Below are 22,184 nucleotides of genomic sequence, written 5' to 3'. Positions count from 1 at the left end.
TGAGACGGGGAGAGAAGACGGAGGACAGGGGTTAGGAATAGGGGAATATGATTGAAAGGAGAATTTTATGGATGGGACAGAGGAGAAAGGGACGGAGGCAGCAACAAACACAAGGGCTCTACTTAATGTGCTGTGAGGGAAATGAAATTATGATCTTATTATCATTAAGCACTTGACCTCATTATTAAATAACAGCCTTAGCCTTACCTTGAGCCATTAAAGGGACATAATTAATTCTACAAACAGCAGCTCAAGTACACAGCCATAAAACCTGATGCATTTTTGCCTGTTCCATCCTTTATGTGAACTGGCACATTTTGGTTTTTAATAGGAGAAATGATCTCTGCTTAATGTGTCTTAAGATAAGATGTTTTTTTGCAGCAAGTGCAACAAAGCCATTCATTTAAAAACAATAAGCATCTCCTGTTCCTCTCATTAAAAATACTTTCTTCACTTTCCTCTCAATGGAAAATGCTTCTTTTTATTCCTCCTTTGTTTTTTTTGATTAATCAATGTTCACTTCTTTCATTTGCCAGTGCACAATAACGACAGAGAAAATGTGACGTAGGTTTATTGGTGATTCATTCAACCTTATGACAGAACAGGTCCGCTGATTCCTGCTGATGAGCCGAGTCACATGTGTTTTTGCTGCAACCAAAAAACTCAACCCTCACACAGAGCTAATCATTCTAGCGTGTCATGTGTGCTGTAGTTCACAAGTCGACACGTGTCAGATGAGCGGCGCACAAGTTCACCACTATGTCTATTTTCTGATCCCACCTTGAAGTCCTTGATGCCGTTGTAGATGCTGGCAGGAAGCATCTTGTTCTCCCCACAGCTCCGTGCCTCAGTGACTATCTCGATGACCTGCTCCAGGGCACAGCGCATTCGGTGGAACACAGCGTCTTTGTTGATTCGCGCTGACTCGCAATCTGGGTGCCTCAGGCAAGTCTTTGGAAGGAATTCAGGGGGAAATGTCAAAACTTGTGGTCTCTGCTACTCTAGTCAACTTCTGTTAAATTCAACCACATTTATTCACTCCTTTTGTTTTTTTTTTGCATGATTGTTTGACTGAGCCTGCATTGACTGCGACATGTATGAAATGAACTCCAGCAGACCTTTAATAATCGAGCTGCAGATAAATCATCCATAACCCTTGCCCTGAGGCCCATTGTTGGTGGGCCAGCAGTTTTACCTTGGAGGCAGTAAGAAGCATCATGGTGCATTTCTCCAGCACTGCTCTGGCTGCTGCCATCCTCGCTTTTTTCTTCTCATCCTTCAAGTCCTACAGCACAGAAATTGAGAAATTGAGAAGTGTCTTTCATGTTGGTATGAAGGGACACGGATTACTCCCTGTATTCCAAAGAGAAATAAACAGCTCAAATTAGATAGATACAGGATTCGGAAAAGGCGGCTTAATCAACTCCTTTCCTGGCACTTAGCCATAGATTACAAAGACGATGTGATTACCTGTCATTATTTTTTGCCTCTGTGCTCGCACGGCTTGAATAGACGAAATAGTAGATTTTCTAAAGGGGATGTTTGAGTGGGAGTGAACACAACAGAACAAGACAAAGAAAACCAGGGTGGCAAATTAGGAGGGTGAGCATTAGCTGTGGCGCGTTGGGAAAAGGCATGACGTGTGTGTCAAAACACAAGCCCTGCTGAAATTCAGAACGAGGGGCGGCGGACCCTCCCTCTCTGTCTAAATATCACAGCCATTGCACTTCACGCCACATTCTGCAGGCGAAGCGTTTTAACTACAGATGCTGAATGTGTGCGTCAGGGTAAGATTAGCAGCTTATAACAGTATGAAGTTACAACCACAAAGTTGAACTGTTTTTTTTTTCCCCCCCTTACAGACTGGGACGAAAGTTTTTAGGTTGCAAATTTGCTAAAAGTGCACTGCATAAGGAATCTGCCCCTGAATGCATAGGTCAGCTCATATTAATGCTGAATCGTGATGAGAAATATGAGTCATAACTGACTCTTTTCACAGGTTTAGACAAAGATTAAAACATTAATAGACACAGAGGAATAAGGGCAATTTGCAAAAACAATAAACGCAGATTCACTAAACACTGTTTGAATGATCGATTTGCTCTGAGTAATCCTGTGCATTCATAGTGTGTATCCCACACACATTCAGAAAACCATATTAAGCACATCTACATGAATAAACAAGGTGTGTTTAGTGTTGCAGAAAACAATGGACAATGACCAGATGTCCATAAACCACACCATATCAATATGCAGCTATGGCCCACGTTAAACCTCATGCACGTCCCACTTACTTGGAGATTCTGACACACTTCAAACAAACAAAAAAAGCAGGGGAGTATGTTGAGATGCTACTCACATTCTGTCTGTCTCCTGTGAGGTGGGCAAACTCCACCATCTCATTGCCAAACTGGCTGAAAATCTGTACAAATTCCTGAAAGGTGCTGACTCTTTCCAGATGGTCAAGGGTTACCAGGACCTGAGAGGAATGAGAAGATCAGAGTCGTACGGCGAACAGCAACATATGGCTTGTGCTATGCTGGAAGGTGCAGAAATCCATGTTCATATTCAGAAAGAGGAAGAGGGAGAGTCTTTATGAATATACTAGTGTTTTCATATTAGTTCTATACTTTCTTTGTGGTATTTAAGACTCAATTTTATCAGTGATATCCTACAATAGCGATAGCAGATTAAGCCTTTCTTAACCTGCATTTAAGTTAATGGCAGTCCACATAGGAGCTAATTTAGCTGCTGGGGGTACACTAGTTGCCAGGGCTAAAGCAGCAGCTTTTATCCAGGCCAGACAAAGAGGAGGAAGAGATGTAATTGTGTTTGCCAGTAATGGAGAACAGGGGGGCTGTTGACTGCCTGTCCAAATGAGGCTAACCACTCATGATTAGGCCCCCTGTTTCCATTCTTGGCTCAGTCTATAGTGACATCCATATCACACAGACGGACTAAGAGAATAGCCAGGTGCGGTGCAGGGAGACAATATCTGGCTCTGTGTTTTTTTATGCGGCCGCTAAATGTGCTGCTTTCCTTCAATTACCTGCAGAGTGCTCTTTCAAAGAGCCAGCGCTTATACCTGTTATAGGGAGTAAAGGGAGGAGAATAGAGTCTACGAAGGTGAGTGTGTGTATATGCATGTGGACCGTCGGGTGAGTAAATAAGAGGGTTCGTGAACTTCTAGAAAGGGCTGCGTCATCTTACTGCTTGTCTCACCTTGTTCCGTGACGTGATTATCTGTTTGATAACGATGCGGTCAGCCAACACCAGGACTTTAGTGACCGACGACAGGAGCAGGCGTGCGGCTTTCACCATCCCTGTCCTATCGCTGAACACTGTGGAGCGTCCGTCAGACTGGGAGGGCAAAGCCGAGCCTACGTCTGTGAGCTGGGCTATGGCATCTCCTGGAAAAAAAAGGAGTGGGAAGGATGGGTAGCCGTTCAGCTGTGGTGTTGTGGTGTCATTGTCTAGAGACAAGAATTATTTGAAGCAACCAGATTAAATCAGGCTGTAGAGGAGGCTTGTTTTTCTGCTTGCTGAATCAACAAATCGGCAGGTGGGAAAAGACAGCGGAAGCAGGAGTTTGAAGAGGGGAAATGTCTGTTGGTTGAGGAGCTGGATATTGACTGGGTATCAAACTTCCTCTGTATCACTATTGGATATGTGCTGTCATTTAGCCAAACCAGGTCAGAACAAGGGCCTTTCAATGTTCTCCCCGTGTGTGCGTGGGTTTTCTGAGGGTTCTCCGGTTTCCTCCCACAGCCCAAAAACATGCAGATTTGGCAATTAGGCAAATTGGACACTCTAAATAGACATAGGTGTAAGTGTGAGAGTGGATGTTGTTTATCTCTATGTGGCCCTGTGATGGACTAGCGACCTGTCCAGGGTGTACCCGCCTTTCGTCCTATGTCAGCTGGGATTGGCAGCAGCGACCCTCATGTGGAGGATGAAGCAGTAGAAGATGGATAGATGGATTTAAAGCCAATAAGCATGTAGCACGATGTTTGGCTGAGACCTAACAGTGCTCAGATGGAGCTCATTCGCCAAAAGAGAAGAGGAAGGCGGGGCTTAACATGTGTGGGTGTGTGTTGGTGTGAAGTTATGTCAAAAAGAAAATATGACAGCTTTGTGTTCAACAGTAAGAAGATGATCAGGCCACCTAAAGGTTGTACTGTACTGTGCAACGTAATTTAAGTTTAAAAGGGTTTAATAAAATTGGTATGTTAAAAAAAGGTATCATTCAGGAATCAGTATCAAAGATATCAATATCAATGTTGTATTGAACATTTTTTAATCAATACCCAGCCCTAGTTGGTTGTGCTTGATGTTGATTTAGAAAGAAGTCCTCTCCTCACTGGTATGCAGACACAGGTCTGTGTGCTTCAATAACGACAGTGCTTCAGGATGCCCCAGGAGGAGCTGCAGGATGCGGCGGGGCAGAAACCCCCCTAGGCTGCTTCACTTTGCCCTGCTAGCTGCTGCCACTGAGATGTGGACTCACATAAGAGACGGGAAATGGAAAGATGGGGAGGGGGGGTCATCTGGATTTTTTTACTTTAGAATAAACTGTGGTATACTGCTCTTTCAATGTGCCATGCTTCCCCTCCGGGAGAGCACACTGTCCCACACAGAATGACACACAACAACATATAATACACAGTGGCATTACAGTTGTGCAAAGATGACTCAAACACGACTGGCACACTTTCTGTGAGCCCTTTAGGGGAAGACAATTCTAACCCTCAAACTGAGTTTGCATACATGAGCAATGTCAATCATGTAATTTTCTTTCCTTTCTAACCTGCATCTACTAGCTCCAAAATGCAGCTCATTTTAGGCTTAAAGTCCATCAATATGAGGAAATGGTCAGATTCATGAGCAAAAGCCAGAAGGAGGAGGAGAAATCTCAGAAGAGCTCAGGAAGGAGGGGGGAAGAGGAGATCGGTCTCTCAGGTCGTGAAGCCTAGCTGCCAGTTTGGATTGGCTGGTCCTTTAAATAAGGCAGCTCGGACCAACTGATTACATCCGACAGGCTGGTTTTCAGTGCCAGCTCTGCTAAATATTCCAAAAATACAGGCTTGGCACACGAAAAGGCTGAACAACCCCCATGTGACACTGGCAGGGTGGAAAGCACAGGCCTGACCCAGCTCGACCCTCTTCACTACATGCCTTTCTCAAAATATAAATGGATTTTTACATGACCTTAAATGTAAAATGGTCCCTTGGTGATTGTGTACATGCACTCATGACATTTGAATCTTCTGTGTTGCTGTTGAACATCAACATGTCAGGTGTTATGAATTATTATTTTTCCTTAATCATCTATGGATAATAATATCCATATGTCAAAACCTGTTAGGCAAAATTCCTAATGCACTTCCAGGAAGTCTATTTTCACGACAATGTAAACAGTATCTAAACACTAATTCACACTGTATCCACTTTAAGTTTGCCTTGTTCCTAATCAAATCTATGCCAGTGTGAATCTATCGAAGGGGCAATGAGGGGATCGGGGAGAAAAAAGCAGCTGCAAGAATGACACCCAGACACTGAGTGAAAGAGACAGAGACAGAGATCTGACACAGATTGCCTTCACTGACCTGTCTCATCGGATCTCTCCACCTCTCTGATGATGGGTAGCATCTAATTAAACTAGTGCTTTCAGCCTCCCTTTATTTCATTCATTACCGCACACAAGGCTGAGGCCTGCCTGATTAAACTCTCCCTGTAGCTAGGTATTTGAGAAAATGTCAATCCTCCACTAACTAGCCCTGCACAACCACACGTTGTTTCTATCCCTCAATGGTCTCCAATCATCTTAAAATATAGACAGGTATGAGACAAAATCTTCATTTTTTTTAAAACAGGAGACAGTTGCACTGGGTCTGTCAAGAGAGGCGTGAAGTAAAACTGTGAAAACACCTCCCAAAGAAGAAAGTGAGAACTGGAATAAATTAGTCGCAGAGGGAAACACACATACAGGCATTTAAACATACAGGCAAACACACAATCATATAGTGATTTACTTCCTTTGGCCGGACATGTTTACACACATTTTCTCATCGGTCTTCTCTCCTCCTCCCACCAGCACCCTCTTTGTCCGAGTTTAAGCCGCCTTTGCAACTTAGCACTGTGTGAGGATTACACGCTTTGCTACACAAACTGGTTCTCCTAACATAAATTATCACGGTGTTGTGTCCAAATTCTTATCCATAGTGATGCTGTTTCTGTTCTGCTCTGAAGAAGGCTAAATTAGGCCCTTGTTTTGCCTGATAAGAATTAACTTGCCTGGATGAAAAGACGCGTTACGCCGAGCAAGTGGATGCAACTACAGAGAGCTTTAAGACAGTTTAGACTGACACTGTTGACTGACCTGTGCTGTGTAATCTTAGACAGCGTCTTAAGAGAAAAGGTGTGGACACCCCTTTGACTAAGCCGTCTCCTCCTCTGTCTCAGTTTCAATAACAGCTGACAGTGATCCACACTTCCTTGTTCCTTCACACCTGGTTACACTGTCCTAAAACGCTCCGTACCTCTTTGCTTCTCTCAATTTTGACACATGATCTTTCCTTGCCTGCATCACATGAGACGCAATCTATACGAATAATGAAAAAATAATGAAAATGAATCTGTATGAATAATGGAAAACATTGAATTCTTTGAATTCTTCATTTGCTGCAGTAAGTCTCCAAAAACCTCTCGGATTCTATTATACAGGGCTTTCCAACTCACAGACACATCAGTCCCCTCAATCTTCACAGTACCCTTGGGTGAAGAAGCTGTTTTTCCAGCCTTCACGTCCAAACTAATAACAATAATGTCTTTAGAGAACTCTTGAGCTCCCGTGGTGTAATACTGTTTGACAGCCAGGCTGTCCACACTAATCGAAGTTTGCTAAAATTTGATAACACTGTGAAGCCTGAAGGTGAAGCCTGATGCTTTATGAAACTGTCACACTTTGTCTAAACAAATAAGCACTGATGAGGAGACAAAAAACTTAATCCTAGTGGCTGGCCAGCTATAACTCCTATTAAGGCTCTACTCTATTATGAAAATCATAAAACTAACTAAGTTCTAATGACAGAAAGATAGAGTGTCCAGTGCAAAGATGTCACACTGTCACTGCCCGCAGTGTCGCCTTTCAGACACACAGGTCTGGAAGAGGCTAACTGGGAAGTACAGCTAAACAATTAATCGAAATATAGCCTTCAAATCGCAGGAGGTGCAATATTTTTTAAAGCCAAAATGTGGGTCAAATGACCATTTTAGATTAAATATTGTCCTGACCTCTTCACATTATATTGTACAGACTGAAAGAAGCATCTTTGTTTCTCCTTAACCCTTAGTGCTTAGGTGCACCCATGGTAAATTGCATGGGAATAAAACACTGCTTATATGGACATCCTGGGAGTGCGTGTTTATAGGTCACATATTCAGGCTTATGTGTTGTTGAGTCAAAGTTGTTATTTGTGCAGAAGTCACCAAATGAGACCGTTCTTATTTTCTTTTTGTTCATAAAAACCAGCCAAGCGAACTTTGAACTGTGACATATTTCCGGATTTCACAAATTCAAACCGATGTTGAGCATTTTGAGTTCTTTTTACTCAGGTTTGTTCATATACTGTAGTTGATGAAAATGAATTTTCAAAAATTCATCAGATTGCCTAGGTTGTGCTGAAAAAAGGGACACAAGAACCTCTATATTGGACATTCTTATAGCCTCTGCAGATAGTGTAGGTTTAAACATAGTAATTTCTAAAGGTTAAATATCTTATTCAAATGAAAACTGAAAACTGAAATCAAAATCACAATTTCAGTCAGCCCTGCTGGGTTCAGAGCAGCTGGCGTGAGTGTCCATCCACCTTAAATGTCACTGAGAGCATCAAGCCGCTAGTAAGCAGTCACTGACATGTTATTTATAAATATTTGTGATCTATTATGGGTCATGGAAATGCTGGTGATATTAATAAAATAAAAGTCTGTGTGAGTGTGAGCCAACAGTGAATATCCACTAAGCCTAACCTGGATATAATACAGTATCCTAACCCCAACTTTAGCCCTTTTCTTGGCCCTAAACTTAACCTCAGTCCTATCCTGCTCCCTAAACCTAACCAGTGGAGTCAGTTGAAAGCCCTGAGCGTCTCTTTCAGACACAGAAGGGTACCTTGTGTGTCTGTAAGGGGACACCGAGGGACGTGACAGAGCGGCGGTATGTCTTTATGTACTGAGAGACAGTGTGTGAAAGTTCAGGAATTCAGTGATACACAAAATGAGATGCGGCCAAAATAGCCTACCTGCTTTGCGTGCCTCGAAGCAGGCTTGACCCATCTCATCCTTCAGCTCTTGGTTTTCCGCAGCGATGGCTTCCCCGACAGCAACAAATCTTCCCACTGCCACACTCACTGCCTGGCCCACCCTGTGTATGGCTGCCAGGGTGCGCTCAGATTTCTTTGGTTTGTCTTTATGGTTGATCAGGGTGGTGATCTGCGGGATTGGGCAGAAGAAAGACAGGCTGTTATTTTTTTTCTGAGAGAAGGCAAAATAACTTACACCTGGCCTAAAAAACTAGCAGAAAAAAACAGCAGCACTGACCTTTTTTTAAACTCAAAATTCAAACCTTATTTTACTAATGAGGCCCACACTTTGAATCTGCTGGTGGGGTCCCAAACAAACAAACTACTAACAATGCCACAGACCATATAATGATGCAATGCAGAGCTGCAAACAGCAATTATTTTCATGCGGGTTTCTTGATTACATTTTATTGGTTTAAATAAGAAATGCCAGAAGACTACAACAAAACATTTCCCTGAGCCCAGACTCTTTAATTAGCATGTTTTCTCAGTCCAACACAACAAATCACAAACGGTAAAACAGAGAAAAGCAGGAGATTTTAGAGGTTTTCTTTTTACATTAGAGTTTGTGATTTTCATTTGATAAATAATGAAAAGAAATAATTGATTATTACAAATAACTGATCACTTTGACACCACTGAACATTTCAAAGAGGAATTAGGAAAAAATGAGCATCAGACATCCCTGGCATTCTCCGGTGCACCTGGCACTAACTCCTAAATGAGCTGCATGGTTGCAGGATGCCAAACTGGAATCATTGCTCCTTGTTCAACATGGAAAATATGCTGCTATTCATCTAGACAACATCTCTGATAAAGAACTGGGAAGCATACGGAGTCTGGAGCATGCAATAAATTTGCTTATCTGAGGACCAGAGTTTCCTGCCAGTGGAGATAACATTTTGACATGCAGTATATGATTAACCTATGCAGAGAGAAGTCACCATGTCACAAGACAAACGCCCATTCAACATCACTAACAAAACAATATTTCATTAAATACGAAAGGATAGCATAAAGACATTCATGTCATTGTGACATATAGGGAGGGCACTGCTGGGTACACACAGAACCAACAACCCACCAAACTCAGGTGGGGCTTCTTATTGATAATTGAGGGTATTAATTATGGATGGATCAGCCATTTATTATCAATTATGTATCATGCTTATGTGTGTGTGTATGTGTGTACTTCTCATGGAGACCAAAAACTAAATCTAATTTCAGAGGAGCTGGTTAAGTTCAAGACGTACGATTTGTGATTTGTGGTTAGATTTAAGTTAAGGTCATGGTGCGTGTGAGTAGGAAGGATCCAGGCAGCAACATAGGCAACAAAAAAGAAGCAGGACAAAAAAGTCAGAGGGAGCAAGGAAGAGGAAATAACTATCTGACCGAGTGGGGGGGCCACACACGAGTAAAACATCGGAGCAGCTTTTTCCAAATGGCGAGAATTTGAAAAACACAGAAGAATGCAAAACGTATGCCGACCGGCATGGACATGATTCCATGGCTTGTGTTCACCGGTTCCATTAAAAACAAATGCACATGGCCAGGAGAGAGGGAAGGTAGGGTGGGAGGGGATGTTTATGGTGGTGTCATAAAAATATAAACTGTAGGGGGAGCTCTGCAGAGAAAAAGCTCAATTTTAATGCATTAATATTGTTATTACAAAAACTATTATAACAATGAGTCTATCACAGCCCTTTTTTCTGCGCTGTCTTCTCTCTACTACTCTAGGTTTAATCCTGGTGAAAGGAGGAGTTCTTCCTCTGCACTGTTGCTGCCAGGTGCTTGCTGACTGTGGACACTGCTGAGTTTCCCTCTGTACGATGTCTTGAAATGATATGTGATAATATATGTTGGATTTATTGGCTCTATACAAAGAAAGAAAACTGTAATTGGACTGAGCTGTTTGGAAACAGTGGCAGAATCTTGGCACAGAAATGTAACATCACAATAAAGATCAAATGTTTATTTGAAAGCGCAGAAAACAAGTTGCTTCCTTGGTACAAAACACATGGTTGAAATTCATTTACCACAACCCTGGCGCTCTGCCTTCTTTTCGACAATGTCCCCTCAGTCACTGTCAGCATCCATCTCACTGTGTCAGTTTTGGGGTTTTTTTCTCTGATGTGCTGAAAAGAGTAATAGGGTTTTTTTTTTCCGTCCTCCTCATTCTGACAGACTATTGTTCTGCAGCGAGACCATGATGACCCGAAAGTGCACATGAAGCAGTTAGTTTGCTCTGTCACTCGTCATTGTCGTTCTTATCTGCGCGTTAGAGCCTTCCCTTCCTGCGAGCACCATCCTCTTCAGTGACTCATCCAAACTGAGCTCGATCCCTCTTAGAAAACACCAGCGTCAGCTGACTGGACATTATGTGGTCTAATTCACACCTGTGTGATAAATGGACCACTAATTGTCAGAGGTGAGGATGAAACAAGAGTCTCAAAAGTTAGTTTACCACTAATACTACCCAGCAACAACCAAAGTTATCAATGAGAACACGGTGAAAGCACTCCTGAGAGGACTAAGTTTAAGGAGGGACATATTTAAATCTGGAGCTTGACCATTTTAAATCATTTGTATTTATTAAAAGTAGTAAATGGGAAATGAATAACACACATATAACAGACGTCACCGCTTGTGCCTGTGCCTGTGCCTGTTAAGTATGTGTATGAGTGTAGGTGTAAACACAAGCAGCACAAGTAGAAGCCTGACAGAAAGAGAAAGTGACAAGCAGACAGAGGGAAACAGAAGAGGCTCCAAAGTAACACCAACAGAGAACCCCGAATACAGATCTTCCTGTGTGAAAAGAATGCTACAGCTGAGGAAAGTAAGGTTAGTTTTGACAGAGAAGAAAATGTGGATGTGAACATCGCAGAGAGTAACCAGTGCCTGGGATTTCCTCCATGAGGGATTAATAGGTGGGTGCATTTACTGGGCTGTGCAAACAGGAACAGAGCAGGGTGGAGGGAACATAATATTGATACAGTGCCATCACATGAGACCGGACTCTGTGTTAGTGTGTGTCAAAGGAACTTGTGCGAGTCCCATTGTGCAAACACGGAGACAACTGCAAGCACATTCCACATTTGTCAGCGGAGAAGTTCATAAAAGTGGCTGCATATTGTTTTTGATATTTTCAATAAACTTGACAATATACCGCCTGATTTTATTCACTGAAATAAGGCACCGAAATGTTTTATTTAAAGGTGCCCTGCGGAGTTTTGAGTCTCTGTTTCGTTAAAAGGCCAACTTTTGCTAAAACAAAAACACTTCATGTATGGCGTCACACATGTGTCACATGATGGCGTCCGCAAGAATAAGAAAACAACTCTGCAGACATGATCAGATATAGAGGTTTAAACCCCCGCTCTACTGTATATTTAGTGTTACTGAACATTTCACTGCAGTTTAATCATTCAAAATGTCCTTCCTCTGTTCATTCATCATCTCTGTTTCACAACCACCCCCAGAACAGGCGGCTGTGCTCTGCTGCACTCCAGCAGTGGTTGAATGCCAATGAGCATTACCAACTAAGCAGCATCGAGCCCAAAGCTTCCAAGAGCCCACAAAGGATTTATTTATGACATAAAATCCGTGAAATAGGCACAAATGTTGCTTCAAATGCAACGTTGGGCCCCCAACAGATTTGTTTATTCAGATAGTTTTAATCTACTATATATTGTACCTTATAGTGTGATAAGTGTGGGAAAAGCAGTTTGAATATATACTATATTAAAGTTTATTACTCTATGTGTCCAAATTTACCTTCTCCATACTCTTTTGCCCAATAACAATATCATAAATAAAAGAAAACACACATGTGACAACTAACTCTGAACAACACAATACAACAGAGCCCACCCACTAGTAAGCAGGAAATCCAGACTCACACACCTCAAGGACACAGTGACCCACTGTAACTCTGAGTCGAACAAAAGCTGGAAACATTTGTGGCTGCCTCCCAGGCGACTGATTCACTTTCACTGCATGGAAATGCTGGGAGAACGTTTGACGCTCTCAGTCATCCTTTCTCTTCTTATTTCTCTGATCTGATTCTTGGACTGTACACTTGTCCAGTATAAAAGTGGATGTTTGGGCACATGTGTGTCATTCCAACTTTTCAGGTCTTCAGGAAGACTGAACGACAGCATCCTCGTTTAGATTCAGGAAGGTAAAAGTAAGTGTCAACATGCTCATCCCAGAGGCCCGAGGCCCATTTTATTAAACACTCAGTGTAACCATTCGTCACTATAATTGCTTGCTTGGCAAGTTCTGTTGGCATGTTGCTTTAAAATGATCATTTATATTCCGTATGGCTTTTGCTTGCCCTGACAATGAAAGAAGCTGAAATATAACTTGTTTATCGCCAGAGCAAAAACACTGAGTTTAGATTAGAAAAAAGAATCCAAACAAAGGGACTTGCATCGCAGTCATCCACTCGTGGTCAAGCTCAAGCATTTCCATGTGTGAATTTGATGGTGTAAATCAAAGCTGAAGCACTATCCATCCATTCATGGTGACAGCACTGTTTATTGGTTTGTTGGCTTGTGCGTGTGTGTTTACGTGTGTGTGTGTACAAAAACAAGGATTCGCTTATCTGCAGTGCTGCTATGTGTTTGAATAGCTGCTTTGGGTATGGTCAGGAAAGAGAAGGATATGAGTAGGAGAAAAACAATCTTTGTTGTTTTTAGCTGCTGATAAGATAAAAACTGAAATATGAAAATAACAAGTTTCCAGTAACTTTGTTTTATTTTTTTCGATGCACCTAAGATAGTCATTCCCACAAATTTTGCAGCTTATGGATCACTTTCTGACAACAAACGGGGGGGAAAGGAAAATGTCCACATCTCATTCCAGCCTATTAAACCACAAAGGGATCATTGATGCAGGGTGAGCTGCACCAAAAAGTAAAAGTCTGGAAGTTTATCTTATCCATGTCCATGTGGGTTTCCTCCGGTAGGGTTTCCAGACACAATTTTTCCTCTTTCACAGAATCTGACCTGTTGTGCTTCTGTTTTGCCATTTTGGCTGTTTAGTTTTCATTTGGCCATTACTGATGAGAGGCGAGATGTGACTGGGCATTTGTTGGGGGACCACAAAAAAGGAAGAGGAAAGGGATGAAAGCAATACTGAACTTTAATAGTTGAGCAAATGCCTTCCAAATTGGCCCGAGCAGACAAGGAGTTTTGGCCAAAAGCCAGACCAGAGAAGTGGAGTTAGACGGAGAGTGGGTACAGCAGGTAGATAAGGGAAGATAAGAGGAGGAAAGGAATAAAGAATAGGAATAAATCATCTACTACAGCATACTTGACCCTGTCTTGTTTCTTTTTTTTTTTACTGTACACTATAGCTGACTTTTGTTTCAGTTTCCTTCCCCTTGTGACTCCAGCAGTCACAGTCTCCCTCTGCCCTACGCTCCATCCACCTCACTTCCCCTCATCTTCTCCGCACAGTTAGAGATTAAGCTGCATCATTTAGATTATACTGGAGAGGCATGTGCAAAGAAAAGCAGGCGATAAAGCCGCTCATTAATCACACAGCATTTCCTTTCTCTCTACAGTGAAACAAAGTTACAGGATCGTAAATCCGAGTGTACAATGCCCATACTGTAACGACCTGAAAATCTGGCCCAAATAGAATGTTGACTCATACCATCATCAAGTAAGTGTAAGATCATTTTAAACTCTTTTAGCAGACACAATGAGAACATGTAGAGTATGTTTACAGGTCTACCTTGTTGAATTAGAACCACAAGACTGCCACTCAGTTTAATGGAAAACCAAAGCGGTGCAGTCTTGAATGGTCATGCATTCTTTAGGAATTACCAAGAGTCCTTTCTTTTTGGTACTATACAAACCCAAGACAAATGAGCTCTGACTTTCTTCTACATTGGAAAGACCCAGTAAAGCACTGTGGATACACATTAATTGTGGTAAATGATGTTGTAAGTAATGTATGACAGACGACTGCTTGTTTTTACGACGCGGTGAAAGTCACACAAACGTCGCACTCTTTGTTTACTTTTCCCAGAGACAAACTGACCTCAGATCGATCAGATTCTGAGAACCCATGCACTCCTACTGACATTTGAAGGCTAGAGCTGAATTGTGAAACGCTCTCTCTTTCACTTTAGGTGTGAAAGAAGCGCACGCACACGCACACACACACAATACTCATAGGCACAGTGCACATTTATCTAGCTGAAACACCACGTTTCCAAGAAATAAAGGACGAGTGCAGTGATTTGGCAGTAGTGGCCACTGTGGATGATTGAGTGCAGATGGTTTCACACAGTAAGGGAGATAATTCCAAAGAAAAGTCGAATCCGAGCGTGCCTATACGGCGGCAAAATGACAGGGATAATAGCAGCTGATTTCCTAAGAAAGACGCTCAGGGAGGAGAGGGCGCAGCGCACAGAGGAGGTGATGGATGTGGGAACACAGCAGAGGGCAACAGACAGGCATGCTGACAGCCATGTGCTGCAGCCAGTAAACTGATTTGCATTCCCGTGGATTTATTCCCAAAAGACAACTACTTCCAACTCCATGTACTTTTCCCGGAGTCCTTTTATTCAGCTTTGACTGCTATTGCATTAGAACATTCCTTTCTTATTTATTTTATCCAAATAGTATGCCAGGCAGCATATGAACACACTCCTATTCTCATTATTGCTATTCCCATATGATTTTACTGCTAGTCTTAATATTTTAATTTATGCATTTAATTAGAATTAACTCTAACATTCATTGTATTGCCGTTCTTCACATTTTGAATTGCTGGAGGAGGCATTTGCTAGTTACTCACAATGTGTTTCTTGAACCCTCGGGTTATCTCCTCATCTAGCACTGAACAAAAAAAGAAAATAATTGTAATTTTCTTTATTGCTGGTTGCTCGGTGCTTTCATTCTGTTTGAACAGCGTCTGAACTGAGTACAGACACAGTCAACATGGTGTGTGAATATGAAATAAGACAAAGGTTACAGACCAGAGGACAAGCCCGTGTCATTAACTTTAGCCCACTCATGTATGCCGACGCACACATGCAGCCGATAAAGGCGGACAAGCAGGCGGACAGACAGGCAGACACTGGTGTGGACATGTGAGGCAGACACTTGGGCAAAAGACGACCTGAGCTACATGTGTGCTAGCAGCTGAACGAATTTGGATTTTAATCAGATTGTATTTCATTGGAGTTGTATGGGGGGAAAAAAGGGCAGTGTTTGGCCTTCAAGCTGACATTTGAATACGTGGGCAGGCAGATTGAATTCACAGCAAACATCAGTGAAAAAAAGGTTATCAATGAGGAATAATAACTAATGCACATAAACAACTCGAGAGGAACAAGGACCAGTGAGTAACTTGTCTCTTCAATGACTCAGAATGACACTTTTACACATGTTGAGGCCTTTTAAAAAGAGAAATAAAAAAATAACAATGAAAACGCAGCATCATTATTGCCAGTATGTATTGGTTTAAACACAAGCAGCCACATCTGATCAGTTACTTGAATCTTATTTTATTCATTAGCTGTGAAATTAGTTTAGAGTACCAACCCAGTGCATGTTTGTTCTGTGCACCTTACACTGGAATGGATTCTTTTTCTTTTACAGGCACTTATACGTCTCAAAATACTGCATGTCTTGACGCTCACCATAAAAAGAAAAATCACTAGTGCTTCCATTCCCATGCTGCACAAAAACACAACACATAGGCACTGATATCCATAGCATGTTTTGTGCTACTGGATGTTGTTAGGCTGTTGTTAGGATGTTCATTGATGATTCAGATAATACACAGATAAAGTTGGCATGGAACTTATGTAAAACCTCTTTACTGTAACTGATGTTTAAGAAATGTGTGTATGTGTGTGTGTGTGTGTGTGTGTGTGTATGTGAGATTAAAGGCTGACACGTTAAAAAATAAAAGGTAAATATGATGCTGGTTTAAAATGTGCTCCTGTGACCGCTGTGGCATGTAAAGGCTGCGATGTCTACGTTGTTGCATGGTGCTAGAGTAGAGAAAGGGTAGCACACACACATACACACACAACTTGCATTCAACAGAGCACAATACTTCTTTTCATTCCTTCTTGCTCACGTAATTCTCTGAATAGTAGGTGGGAGGGAAATAGAGAGAGCGAGAGAGAGAGAGAGAGAGACAAAGAGAAAGTCAGAGAGTCCACCAAGGAGAAGCGAGAGAGACAGCCAGAGAGAGAGAGAGAGAGAGACAGTCAGAAAGGGTCAGCAAAAGGGAAAAGAGAGAGAGGAGAGAGAGCTATTTAGCAAAGGCAACTATTTAGCAAACTGCTTAGTGAAGGCAACGAGGCAAGGCCTTAAACTAAATAATGAGTCACAGTGTAAAAATAGCAACGGCTCTTATTTTCTGGACTAAGTAGACAAAACTGAAATCAAATATGTTCAGACTTTTGATACAAAGTTTCTGAACACTATTCGGGTGCACTACTGAGATTTATTTGTCAACTGGACGATTGACAAATGTGCGCTCTCTTTGCAGTAAAGTCTGCACAGGTGACTTTCATGTTGAAGCTGAAGTGGCATCTGACCCCGCACAACTCAAACGAGTGCGCCAGTGTGGCGACATGTCAAACATTGCAGACTTTCTCTCTGGTTTCAGCTCTTTCAGCACCACAGCAAATGCTGCTGCAATGTAAATCATAATTGGACCGTTAGAGGAAATGAAATCAAGCTTGGCCAGATTAGTTGACTCATCATCAAGGGAGCTTTTGCATTTGGAAATGCAGATATGTTTTACTGGACAAAGCACTTAAACCAGGCCCGCAGCTTCGGTTTTATATGTATTATTAAGGCCATTAGCTCAGCTGGTAAGGAGCTGCACTTTGAAACCTGGGAGTACTGGGTTTGCAACCCAGCAGTGACAGACATGCATTCACCTCCCATTATATTATCTGACTCCAGATGTGAAAGAAAGGCAGAATTTTGTCATTTGTTCACTCCTGCGTGGCTTAGATTTGGTTGCAGTGCCATTTAAAAAACATAGTTGTAAAACACTGCATTGGTAACTCTTACCTTAAAAAAGGTCTGAACAGACCATTGATCCCCGGTAGAGTGACCCGCGGGTTTGGTCCGAAAAATAAGGCGGGTCAGGTCGGGCCTTGGGCTTCCCTTTTTCCCCTCATAAAACACATTTCTTGCAGTTTGTAAATGATGTTGTTTGATGTGAATCATTGCTGTTCACGTGTGGTGAAGAGTAAATCTGGCTGCCTGCTTGATGGAAAGGGGCAGACGGCTTTGTGGAGTGGTGCGCACCGGTTTTGCGCACCACTCCACAAAGCCTCAACATTCCTGTGGCCGAAATTCAACCAGTTGTGGATGCGGCCCAAATGACAAATGTACAACAGTATGTGAAGTCCTGCCTGTTAGCTGTGCAGCAGCCAGCACAAGGAGGACCCAGATGACGCAAGCCAGGAGACGGGTGCTGCGTCAACAGCAGCAGCAGCAGCTCCCGCTGCAAATAAAACACCACGCTTCGATCAATGGGAAAATGTATTTCGGGCTGTAATTTTCAGGCCTGTTGAGAACTCTAACCCCCGGGAATCATTATCAAATCTGCCCCTTTAAAAATGTTCCACATCAACATATTTTAAATGCTGACAGTGGAGTTTTACAATAACTCTTATGGCTTAGATTTAAAATGAAGTCCAAAGTATATTTCTATGATGGGTACATAAATCAAAAATTTAAGGATAATCACATTTTAATCTGAGGCTTCTGTCACTGGCAGTTGGCTCTAGAAGCAAAATAACTATCAGCCCGCTTCCTCTTTGCCAACATGTTTGCAGAAAAATCAAGACGACGTGCCAGTGTGTATTGTAAAGTTGGCAAACAGTAGACAAACCAATAAACTAAGCTCATATTTTACAAGGGACCATTTGTTGTCAAATAAACGACAAATATAATCTCACTTATTGCCTGGTATTAAAGCTTGGCATCGATTCTTGGTCCTCTGCCACTGTTCAAGTGTTCATGGCCTATGTGAACTCTCCACGAGATGGGGCTTTCCAAATCAAGGGATGGAAACATGACTCCAGTTTTTTCCAGATTACATTTTTGTGATTGTTTCACATGAAGAGACGTATTTATCTCCAGAGCTTCATGACCGAATAGCTTCCCTTCGTGTGCCATAACAGGGTACAGTTTCCACTCAGGAGACAGAAGCTAAAGGGGAAGGAGAATAGGCTGTGTGCTACTTCGTACTCCATCTTGGCTGTCCAAAAAATAATGGGAAATCTATCAAGTCTTAAGTGGGCCCAATGAGCGTGCTGAGCAGAAAGCTCTCCAGAGTCACTCTGACCTGAGCCAGCTGTAGTTTACCCTATGACAAACTCTGACAAGCCAAGTCAAATCAATTTTTATTAAAACATCAATCATGTATTTCTGATACCCTTACAGCACTTTCATTTAAATGCTTGGTTCCCCAAACCATAATTCATGTTCAAGTCGGAAAAATGTTATTTATTTAATAAAATAAATAAATAAATAAAACACAGTATAGGACGGACCCCACTGACCTGGGTTTGTTATATAGTGCATGAACAGCAAACACATAATCTCTCTTGAAAGCAGAGCATTACTACAGTGTGTAATCAGTCAGGCTGATATGAGGTGCAGGAAGCCTAGAGGAACCAGTAGCAGCAGATAAGAGGGAATGATAAACCTGGGAGAGAAACAGACAGACAGCTGTGATGGGAGAGATAGACGGGAGAATGGCAGAGGGCATACAGTAAATGAGGAAAAGGGGGAGGACAGCTGAGATGGACAAAACCACAAGCCATATCTAAGCTGAGCTGAGAGGAGTTACATGGGGAAATAAACTGACGTCTTTACCAGCTCACTGTATTGTATCCAAAGAGGGACATTGGAATACGAGATGAGACAGATTGAGTTGTTTGAACCCTGATTTAGTGCTGGGGGGGTTATAGATCCATTTATGTTCTTTACCGCAATCTAATATTAACTAAGATGGGAAGGGAAGCAAGGGGGAAATAATCAATCTCTGTTTGGAGATCACCGGACTATGGCACAAACTTCTGCTGTAGCTCACCAACATCTATGAAACTCCCAAACAGCCAGAAATGTAATGAACTAAAACAAAAAAATAGTCATGTTTCACACAATTTATGTGCATAACAGAAAAGCCTAATATTTTCGGGTGTGCACATGCAGCTATGAGAAATGGTTTTTGGGTTTTTTAAAAAAAACAACTCATCCATCTCTGATGAGCTGTTAGATACGGGTTAGTTAAGCTGAAAAATGCCCTTTCTTGCTGCGAGACAGATGAGGACACGCCAGCTGCAGCTATGTAGTTGAAATTGGAAAATACAGTGATACAGTCAGTCTATGTCAAAGATTAGGGATGCATGATATCTGACGTTTTGTGTCGTCTGTCGTGAAATGAACGTACATGCTCACGTTGAAGCAGATGTAGATATACATTTTCGTCATTGTGCAACATAAATGAGCATCAAACAATAATAATTGCAGAGGGGTGCCAACATAGAGGTCAAGGAGGTAGCAGACGATTCGATTCATATCGGGAGATCATGGCGTGTTTGCCGATATTTGATAATACAATTTAAAGGTACTATCGGCTGATACCGATGCCGTGCCAATAATATGCATCCCTACATCTACTCAACATCTCTAACGGTTGCAAATTGATTAATCTGGTGATCAAATCTATTAGTTGCCTATTTGTTTTGGTTTGTCCACAAATTGGAGCAAAGAACCTAGAAAAGAACAAATTTAGGAGCCTAAAATCAGAACACTTGCTTTTATTCTCCTTTTCTTTCTTCCTGTAGCTACACAGATTACCATTTATGTAAAAAGTTGGCAATTAATTTAGAGTTTAGTGTTCTGTTAATGATCGATGAATAAATCAAATCTGAGAAATGCATTCATTTATCTCAGTAGCAAAGCCTTTAAACAATATATTATTATAAAAGTAATGCTGTAAATAATCATACCATACCATATGAGTCTCAGTTTTAAAGGGCTATTTAGAGCATTTGTTCTCAGGTGAACACAAAACGATGGCGGTTCTGTGGTCAAATAAATCACACCTGTTTCCCTGGGTGTTTCATTAGTGGAGCTCCAGCCTATACGCTTCCTTCCAGTGAGTGGGTGATGATAATAACGCTGCATGTAAAACGGCGGGCATCTGTCAGCAACTGAAAACCCACCAACAACATCTGACTTTGCAACAAATATTTTGGAGGCTGCGACACACCGAAAACACATGTCTTCTTGTTTATTTCAAGTGCATGCAAAATTCCATATAACACTGTATAAAACTATTTAAAATGGGCAGCAGACAAATCACACTCAACCCAAGATTTGCACGGTAACTAGGCAACCGACTGTACTGTGTGTAGCCACCCTGACAGCACTGATATCTTCTGTCAAAGCAAGTTTTTACAAAACATCCAGGGTTTTATATCAAACCATATCCGGCTGGCAAAAGAGCAATTCAGATGAGATTCCACCCATTTGGAATTGTACACCATGTGTATGCAGTCACATATTTCTGCAGGCTACACTGAGCTCTTTGTTCCATAGAGGAGCTAGTTCTTTTAGGGATGTTTGCTTCATAATTTCGCCCCGCATAAATCTTTTGAGAGGATGCAGCAGTTGCATCACAAATGAGTGAGGTCTCCAATCCCTCCATCAGATTTGACTGCTGGCAACATTCATTCAGGGAAAAGTTGAGAACCTCTGAACTACACAGAAAGGCGTGTGTTTCATTTCACTAATTAAATAAGACCTGCGGCTCTGTAATAGCATATTTAAATAGAATTGCATGAAACAATTGGTTCCCTTCCAGCAAGAGAAGAGGCAAAGAAAACAAAACAATACAATTAGGTGGAGGGTTTCATTTGCTGTTATTGAAAATAAATAGGTCAAAATTTGCAAATTAATGAGTGGCTTACTAAATCCATTCACAGGGCACATGGCACACTGCACTGCATAGAAGAATGGGAATGCTCCACAAAGTCAACCATGAAAATATATTTCTCCTATTAGTTGAATAACTCGGAAAAGACTGCGACAAATCGCCTTCAAAAGAAACAAATTTACGTAAGTTGTGACTAACATTCCTCTTTGAAATCTCTAGACCCAAGTACCAAAAAGGAAAAAAAAAGGAAACACTGTGGCCCCAAGCACAGTTCATACTTTGTTCTTTCAAACTCGCTGACTCCAAACTTTGATTGTCCCCCTCCACGATTCCTCTGTGTTGTTGAAATTTGATATGCGACTACTTGAAAAGGGCAAACTCCAGCTCCTAATGAGGCCCTATTGTATTTTCCATTCTGTTTCTCAATTATCTCTTAGTGAGGATGTCCCGGGTCACCGGTTAAGATTGATGAGAACCCAAAAAGGTGGTGCTGTAAATCGATCATGCCACCTTTCAGGGGGCTTTTCCTCCAGATGAATCATCCCCCAGCTCCTTTCAAATAAAATCACAAGTCCGATCTATAAAACAATTGATATGTGACAGTGAGTGAGCCAGGCTTCGTGAAACGTGATCATGAGGGCAGCAAGATTTTTAACCTCCACAGATTAGCGTTTCGGGAGTTAGTTCGTGTTTACCCTTAATGACTTTATGGGTAAACGTGTGGTCAATGAAGCAGCGGTTGCTCAAGCACCTGTCTTCTATAGCCACCATTGGAAAGTCATCCACTCCCTCTGGTTTACTTCACACTGAGCCACGTTTAATGACTGGCTAATTATATGAAGTCCTCAACAGGATAATCCTAACTGCTTGCCAACTCAGGCT

General features: G+C 41.8%; 1 protein-coding gene across 1 annotated transcript in view; it reads right to left on the bottom strand.

Moving 5' to 3' along the window:
- Positions 1-22,184, bottom strand: part of ctnnal1 (catenin (cadherin-associated protein), alpha-like 1) — a 47,187-nt gene that overhangs the window by 10,910 nt on the left and 14,093 nt on the right. Inside the window, exons 2-6 of the mRNA XM_044015795.1 lie at positions 8,301-8,490; positions 3,223-3,410; positions 2,360-2,479; positions 1,196-1,285; positions 781-951 (exon numbers count right to left, since the gene is read on the bottom strand). Of these exons, the coding sequence (XP_043871730.1) occupies positions 781-951; positions 1,196-1,285; positions 2,360-2,479; positions 3,223-3,410; positions 8,301-8,490 (759 nt within the window). The remainder of the gene's footprint in view (positions 1-780; positions 952-1,195; positions 1,286-2,359; positions 2,480-3,222; positions 3,411-8,300; positions 8,491-22,184) is intronic.

This window comes from Solea senegalensis, unplaced genomic scaffold (genome assembly GCF_019176455.1).
Source record: "Solea senegalensis isolate Sse05_10M unplaced genomic scaffold, IFAPA_SoseM_1 scf7180000013869, whole genome shotgun sequence".
Lineage (NCBI taxonomy): Eukaryota > Metazoa > Chordata > Actinopteri > Pleuronectiformes > Soleidae > Solea > Solea senegalensis.
The sequence above is the reverse complement of the archived record's forward strand: the minus strand, read 5'-3'. Positions and strand labels throughout refer to the sequence as shown.